Source organism: Trypanosoma theileri, assembly GCF_002087225.1.
Source record: "Trypanosoma theileri isolate Edinburgh chromosome Unknown TM35_Tth_7_V1, whole genome shotgun sequence".
NCBI classification, from domain to species: domain Eukaryota; phylum Euglenozoa; class Kinetoplastea; order Trypanosomatida; family Trypanosomatidae; genus Trypanosoma; species Trypanosoma theileri.
This window is the reverse complement of record NW_021639849.1, coordinates 524964-533396: the sequence shown is the minus strand read 5'-3', so window position 1 is coordinate 533396 and position 8433 is coordinate 524964. Positions and strand designations below refer to the sequence as shown.

The following is an 8433-nucleotide window of genomic DNA, read 5'->3' as shown; positions in this document are numbered from 1 at the left end:
CATTTATATATATATATATATATATATATATATATATATCTTGTGTGTATATGTGTATGTTTGTTTCTTGTCTCTATACCTTTTTTTCTTTGGTTGCTGGAATATTCCTTTATTTTCATTCATGCAGGTTCTGAAGAGGAGGGTGTGAAGACACGTTTTTTTTTTTTTTCTTTTCTTTTTCTTTTTTTTTTTCGTTCTCATTACAGAGCCTACTCTCCTACCTAGGTACGAGGGAGTAGAAAGATAATTAAAACAAAACAAAAAAAAAAAGCAATATTACAAACAAAAAGAAAAAAGAAGAAAGAAAGATTCAAGTAGAAAGAAAGTAAAGTAAAGTAAACAAAAAAAAAAGATGGATGCTTATACATCGCTTCTGAATCTTAATTTTATGTCAGCATGGCGAACTGGGAACAGTTTAGTAGATATGATTATTGCTATTATTATTCCCATAGTGTCTAATTGGGTGGCGAGATTTTTCTCCGTAACTTGGCCAGAGTTTCTCAAGAAATTAATGGAATCTCTTCTACCGAAATCAGAAGAAGTGAAAATACAACACGGCTTGCGGGATCGTTATCATCGTGCTGTGGACTTAACAGAAGGTTCTGTTCTCCAGGAGGCGATTGAACGATATGTAAATCAAAATGTGAAACCCTTTTACTCTACTGGAGAGTTTGTTTATAGTTTGGCTTCACAGAGAAGTGAAGGTGCGGCGAAGAATTTGGCCCAAATACTCCAACAAGAGTTTGTACTCATCAGTCGTCCCTCTAAAGAGAAGGTGGAACTTGGAAATGGTGTGGTACTACAAATAAGAGAACTAGATGATGAGGAAAGTGAAGAATCTGATGACAAGCAGAAAAATAGTAATACGAAAGGAAGAGGTCGTGCTAATAAAGGGAAAAGATCACGTGCAAATAATATCATGCGGGAAATTGTAATGACAGAAACAGAAGGAAATCGTGATAAAAGTGATCGGGCATTTTCATTTGTACAAACGGCTTTTGATTGGTATGTGAAGAGTGTAGATAGTGCGACAAATACTCAACGATACTTGTATCAACCAGTTCGAAAGGTAGAAGATGCAGATGGAGGTTCTGGAGATTTTTTAATGAAAGTTGCCAGATATCCATTATGTGATACGAAATCTTTTAATTCTCTTTTCTTTCCAGAAAAAAAAAAATTAATAACTTTAATTGATCAATTTGAAAATAAAATTGGTAAGTTTGCTGTACCGGGATTTCCTCATAAACTTACACTTCTTCTTTATGGACCACCAGGGACAGGAAAAACAAGTCTGGTGAAAGCTATAGCGCGGTATACAGGTCGTCATATTATTTCTATTCCACTCAGTCAAGTACAAACAAATCGTGAACTTATTGCTTGTATGCATGATCAAGTATTTGAATTGGAAGGTAGCAATCAATCTTGCAAGGTAACACTTCGTGCAGATAAAGTTATTTATTTGTTAGAAGATGCAGATGCTACAGCAGATGCCACTTTAGCAACGAAAGAGACAAACGGAACATCTAAAGCTCGTCGGGGTAAAAATGGATCTCCCTTTATTAGGGATGTTCTTAGCACGAAAGGTCTGTTGGAGGCTTTTGGAGGAATTCTTGATGCCCCTAAGCGAATTATTGTAATGACGACTAATCATATTGAACGATTAGATGGGGCATTGACTCGACCAGGATTTATCACGATGCGATTACATATGGGGAAATTTACAGAGGAATACGCTGCAGAAATGGTGAGACATTACTACGGTTCAGAGAATTTAACAGAAGTACGACTTGCGGCTTTAAAAGAAGTATTGCAGAAGGCAAAAGAGAAGGGTCTTCAGTTTAGCCCTTCAGAGATGGAACAGTTATGTGCTGAATATGATGATATTGATGAATTTATTAATATATTAAAAAATGGAAGTAGACAAGATATTTTTTGAAAGTATTGCAAACAAAAAAAAAAGAAATGGTAACAATGATGATAATAATGATAATAATAATAATAATGATTGGGGGTAGTAGTTGAGTAAACGAATGAGGAAATGAGGTGCGAAGTTGGAAAAAAAAAAATGCAATCTCTCTTCTATTGCTATTTCACAATGAAATATTGAATGGTAAAACATATTAAATATATATATATATATATATATATATATATATATATATATATATATATATTAAAGGGGGTGGGGGGTATTAACCTGCGCCTGGTGAGGAAAAGAGAAGATTATCTTTCTTTTTCTCTTTTTGTTTTTTGCTCCAAAAGATTCTCTTCCTTTCCTCTCTACTAATCCTTCTTTATTAGTTTTTTTTTTAAACGGATTTGTGTTTATTATTTATTCTCAGTGAGAGTGATTGATTGAGTGCATTAGTTTTACAAAAATGGAAGCAGGAAAAGCTTCTGTGAACCTCCTTTTATTAGTAACTGGCAGTATTGCTGCTGTAAAGGTTGGACTATTGGTAGATCAGCTCTTTGGCGAGCCTTTTAATATCCGCATTGCCGCTACGAAATCCGCATTTCACTTTCTCACACGTGTGCAGCACAGCGGCCGTGAGTTCCCCCTCCATCGCGTTCTCACCGACGATGATGAGTGGCGGGAGTGGCAAGGGATGAATGATGCCGTGATGCACATTGAACTCCGCCGATGGGCCGATCTTGTGGTGATTGCGCCGCTGGACGCGAACAGTCTGGCGAAGCTCTCGAATGGATTGTGTGATAATCTCGTCACCTGCGTGATGCGGGCGTGGGAGGTGCGGAAGAAGCCGGTGATTGTTTGCCCCGCCATGAATACAGCCATGTGGACACATCCCGTCACCGCAACACAATTAAACACACTGCGGGATTGGTACAGTGCAGCGCCAACAATAACAACAACTAATACTACTACTAATACTAATACGAATACTAGTAATACTACTACAGCTAATCATACAAATACGAATACGAATAGTACTAGTAATGTGAATAATACGAGTAGTGGTATACATGTTGATAATGTGGATTTACACACTACCACAAATACTAGTAATAGTGAGTTGGATGAGCCGCTACATTTACCAGCGACATTTGATGAATCGCTTTTTCAACTTGTGGGCCCCGTGCGGAAGCGACTCGCTTGTGGAGATATTGGCATTGGTGGAATGGCGTCTGTGGAGGACATCGCAACTGTGATTCGCCACACCGCTGATCTCATACGTGCTGGGCGTGCCAATACAGCAGAGGAGAGTACAGTTAATGAACAGAATAAACCACAGGAACCACAGGGAGAGAAAAACTAAGAGTGGATAGAGTTTTTAAATCACCTAGAGAGATTGGGGATTTATTTTGAGAAGAAAGAAGGTGTGATGGTTCTTGTTCTTGTTGTTTTTTTTTTTTCTTTTTTCTTCACACTAGAGAGGGTTTATGACCATTTGGTTACTACTGTTAGAACTACTACTACTACTAATAATAATAATAGTAGTAGTAAAAGTAAATAATAATAATAATAATAATAATAATAATACAAACAAAAGAAAGGAGGAAATATGGGGTGTTGGGGAGTCAAAAAAGAAGAAAAAAAAGAGGAAAATAGAAAGAATGAGAACTGCGATAGGAGTAATGGGAGGGTGGACATTTTTGTCTATGCAAAACTTTGCTTCCCATCAGGTATTGATGGACTTATTAATGTAAGTTTTTTTTTTTTTTTGTTTGTATGTTTCATTCTCTCATTCCCTTATGATTTTGCATCGTTTACCTCATGTTTGCTATCCACACATGTGTGGATTCTTCACGCGATTGTTTTTTATTATTATTATTATCTTTCTTCTATCTCTTTCCTTCTTTTCATATGACTCTACTTCTTTAATTTGTTTTTATTGATATTCATGTATATATTTCTTTTTTCTTCTTCTTGTTCTTCTATTCATTCTTAGACTGTCTGTAGTATTTGGCAACGAGTAGAAATAAAGTCAGATGCGATGAATAGCTGTAAAACATCAGAAAAGTCCTGTACATCAAATAGTAATTTACCCCACACATATGCAGAAATACAAGAAGGAGAAGAAGAAGAACAACAACAACAACAACAACAACAACAATTAATTCGTGATAAAGCATGGGAAGAAACAGTGGGTGTTATTCTTCAATGGGTCTCTGGGGCCCTTGAGGGTGATGGAGAGTCTCTTGATCTCATTGATTATCTCCTGCAGGAGTTGGATCACGATAACTTGATAACACCATCCTCTTCCTTATCTTCATCTTCACATCATCATCATAATAGTTCCTGCTGCTCTTCTGACTCTCAAACTGGGATAGAAGGAGAATCTGTAGAGAGAAAGGATGAATGTGAGGATGGAAATGAAAGTACGGCCCATTCCACTTTTGTTAATGATGATGATGATGATGATCATCATCATCAACATCATTACATTATGAAGACAATGATGGAATCTCATGAAATATCTCAATCATCTCATATATCTGAAGATTCACAAGAAAGAAAGGGATCTATAGAGCAAAGTAAGGTGGTTCAATATGTAGATCCATATATACTCCAGCAAGAAGAAGAAGAAAAAGAAGAAGAAGGAGGAGGAGTTTATACAGAGTTTAATGAAGATTGTTATTTAGATAATATGATGGATGTGTTTGGAATTAATATGAATAACTATAACTACTCTAGTTACAATGGTGATTTTATGAGAAGTGATCATGGTACATTTTTTGATACTGCCATCCTTATTAAATTAGCTGAAGAAATGAACTCATTAGAGGTGGATTCAAACTCTGAATCTCGAATTCAGGTTTTAGAAGAAAGTGAAGAAGATAAGGAAGATGAACAAGGAATAAAATAAAATAAATAAATAAAATAATAAAAACAGTTGCGTGTTATTTATTTATTTGTTTTAGTCTCATATAGTAATCATATCATATGGACAAATCTTAACTCTTTTCCTCTGTGTTTGTTTGTGTGTGTATGGAAAGTGTATTTAACAACCAGAAGGTAATTCATAGAATATAAGAATTATAGATTATTAGTAATGATATAGTCATTATTAGCCTTCTTCTATGTTCTTGTTCTTTGTTCTTGTATATTAATAATAAAAAAAAACTAATATCTATTAAAAAGATATTCTTAATGGACTTCATTTAGGTATCTGTATTTTCGTTGCAGAAGATGTATTTATTATTACTTTCATATTCTTTTTCTCTATTCTTTTTTTTTTTTTCTTTTTTTTCTTCTGTTCTTTTCATTTTACAGGGATTCACCGCCTTCCTTTCCTCACTTCATTCCCACAGTCCCACACATACACATATATATATATATATATATATATATATATATATATATATATATATATATAATGTCGAAGTTGTATAAGGCGCAAACTCAACAGGGTCACTCGCGTGGATTCTTTGAGTATATCCGCAGTATTGGTGAGTCCAAATCAAAGCAGGAGGAAGATGAGATTGTAGTTCGTGATCTTGCCGATCTAAAGAAATCCCTCGCTGCAAAAAATATTGATAAACGTTTACTAAAAGAATATGTTGTCCGTACCTTTTATGCGGAGATGCTTGGACACTCTGCTGAGTTTGCCCATATACAATGTGTAAATCTTTCCTCCAGTCCTGATCTCTTATTTAAACGAACGGGTTATCTTGGCACTTGGCTTACTGTGGGACCCGAGCATGAACTCATGTATCTCATCGTCTCTAACTTACAGCGGGATATGAAGTCCACTAATTTTCTTGATATCGCCGCTGCCCTCACCGCAGCGAGAAAGATGCTTCGACCGGAGTTAATGACGGCTATTAACGCAGAAGTTGTGTCTTTATTAAATCATCCAAATGCATTAGTACGGAAGAAAGTTATACAAACAATGCAGGCTTTTTACCGTAAATCAGATGGACTTATTGGAGATTGTAAATTGTTTAGACGGGCATTATGTGATCAAGATCCTTCCGTAATGGGAGCTGCACTTCATCTCTTTTCAGATGTTATTTATGCAGATCCAGTTTCTCAACGTGATCTTATTCCAATATTTAAATCTATTCTCAGACAAATTACAGAAAATCGTCTTTCTCGTGATTATGATTATCATCGTATTCCTGCTCCATGGTTTCAAATGAAGATATTAAAAATTCTCTCTATGCTTATTGGTGATGATCAATTACTTGCAAATGAATGTGAAGATATACTTACAGAAGTTATTAAACGAAGTGATAATGGATTAAGTATTGGTTATGCTGTTACCTGTGAAGCTATTAGTGCTATTACACGTATTCCCACTATTCCATCTCTTATACAACTGGCTGCAGAAGCTCTTGCAAAGTTTCTATCAGGAACAAATGCTAATATGCGATATGTTGGAATTCAAGCTCTTTCTCAAATTGTTCTTGTAGATGCAAAATATGCTCGTGAACATCAACAAGTCGTAATGGCATGTTTAGAAGATGCGGATGAAACAATTCGTCGAAAAACAATGTTACTCCTTCTTGCTATGTGTAATGAAGATAATATTGATACTATTTTAAGTAGATTAGTAAAATCACTTTCGCAGACAAAAGATAAATATGTGCGACAAGACCTCACAAGGCGAATATGTGATGCGGCAGAACGATTTAGTCCAGGCGCTATTTGGTATATTGAAACAATGAATAAAGTATTACTCTGTGCAGCTGAACATGTACCGCAAACTACTATACAAGGTATATTAAAACTTATCGCCGAAGGTGAAACCGATGATGTAACTCAAGATACAGCTTTACGTGTATTTTGTGTAGAAAATTATTTTGATCTTCTTGAAAGTACAGAGAAAAAATTACCCGAAGCATTTTGTCGAGTAGCAGCGTGGGTAATTGGTGAATATGGATTTCTCACCAAACGTGTAAGTCGCACCATGTTATTAGATCGTCTTTGTGATATGTTGGAACGGGCGGAAAGTGTATCGACGCGAGAATGGATTCTCATGGCGATGATGAAGATTGTGGCGCATGTTGGTTATTTGCCGGATAACGTGGAGGAACTGGTGGAGCGATTTAAAAGTAGTAGAGGAGTAGGACTTCAGCAAAGATGTTATGAATTCACAGAACTTGTGAAGATGCCTGTATTGATGAAGAAGGTACTTCCATTAGATGGATGTTGTGAGAATATTGAGGTAGATGAGTCTATGGGATTTCTTAATAATATTGTAGAGGAAGCCCTTTTGGCTGGGGCTAAACCGTATGAAAAGAGAACCTTGCGGTTTGGGGTAAAAGAAGAGGAAACACTTCGCACAGATGCGTATAAAGCGCAACGGGCAGATATCGTAGATGAGAGTGAATTGGATCCAGAGAAGTTTAACACGGAAGAACCTCATAAACTTTTTATTCGTCCAAATATAAGACGTTGGGGAGTGAAAAACCTCGAAGAAGAAACAGCAGCAGGAGCAGCAGGAGTAGTAGAAACAGCAGGAAGAGAAGAAGAAAAGTCTTTAATGAGATCTACAGAAGAAATATCCACAAGTATGGGAAAAACAGAACATCTCTCAGATGGGACGGTTCTTCATTATGTGGATCCACTTATGCCATCCCAACGTGAACATGTGAAACCGAGTAAAAATGAAAAGTTTTTAAATGATATTTTTGGTGGATCATCAAAGAAAAAAACAATCACACGACGTCAGGTAGATATGACGGAACTTACATTAAGTTCTGCGAAAACATTAGAAGTGAATAATGAACCTATACTGACTGTAAAGATGGAACAGGTGAGAGAGACAACTGCTATGGGGATTATCATTCGAATTATAGGAAAAACTACCGTTCAGAATATTACTATTCATATAAAACCTCCTTTAAACTGTACACTTCGTATGATGGAATCCTCTATACCAATCTCAACAGTAAATGGGAATATGTTTACATTGGAAAAACTGCAAAGCCATCAACCTCTCAATTTATCATTACACCTCCTTCCAATAGCATTCCCCAGTGAGGGAACTGTACAGGTGGAAGTTACATATCGTAGTAGTAGTAGTAGTAGTAACAATAATAATAATAGTGATAATAATAATAATATGATGATGATGGGTTCTAATGATACCCAACGTATTTCAGCATCTATTCCAGTGCGTTTATATGATTTACTGCGACCACCATTGCAAATGACAACACAACAGTTTGGTGAGATATGGCTGCAACTAAAAGAGGAGTGTAAAGTACAGTTAACATCCCCTCTAACATTCACACCAGAACTATTGCGACAGTTATTATTAGAGCGAGCCTCCTTACGTGTAGTGGAAGTCATTCGCAATGAAATCATTGCAGCGGCATTATTGTTGGGAACTTCAACTCCACTGTTGTGTCACGTTGCCGTTGTTGGACCCAATGCGGCGAATGTGACGGTTCGGGCAGAAGATAAGAGTTTTGCGGCATTAGGGGCACGTGCAATCTCTGCTTCCTAAATAAATAAATAAATAA

General features: G+C 36.3%; 4 protein-coding genes across 4 annotated transcripts; all 4 read left to right on the top strand.

Annotated features, from left to right (window-relative positions):
• Window positions 1-352: 352 nt before the first annotated feature.
• Window positions 353-1936, top strand: TM35_000073430 (AAA+-type ATPase; the record flags this gene model as incomplete). Its single annotated transcript, XM_029023789.1, has 1 exon — window positions 353-1936. The coding sequence occupies one exon, from the start codon at window positions 353-355 to the stop codon at window positions 1934-1936; it is 1584 nt and encodes a 527-aa protein (XP_028884985.1).
• Window positions 1937-2378: 442 nt separating this feature from the next.
• Window positions 2379-3275, top strand: TM35_000073420 (putative conserved flavoprotein; the record flags this gene model as incomplete). The annotated part of the gene is made up of 1 exon (XM_029023788.1): window positions 2379-3275. One exon carries the CDS (start codon window positions 2379-2381, stop codon window positions 3273-3275), a length of 897 nt encoding a protein of 298 aa, XP_028884984.1.
• A 678-nt stretch (window positions 3276-3953) lies between these two features.
• Window positions 3954-4826, top strand: TM35_000073410 (uncharacterized protein; the record flags this gene model as incomplete). The annotated part of the gene is made up of 1 exon (XM_029023787.1): window positions 3954-4826. One exon carries the CDS (start codon window positions 3954-3956, stop codon window positions 4824-4826), a length of 873 nt encoding a protein of 290 aa, XP_028884983.1.
• Window positions 4827-5336: 510 nt separating this feature from the next.
• On the top strand, window positions 5337-8417 carry TM35_000073400 (putative epsilon-adaptin, putative,AP-1/4 adapter complex gamma/epsilon subunit; the record flags this gene model as incomplete). Its single annotated transcript, XM_029023786.1, has 1 exon — window positions 5337-8417. The coding sequence occupies one exon, from the start codon at window positions 5337-5339 to the stop codon at window positions 8415-8417; it is 3081 nt and encodes a 1026-aa protein (XP_028884982.1).
• Window positions 8418-8433: the final 16 nt, after the last annotated feature.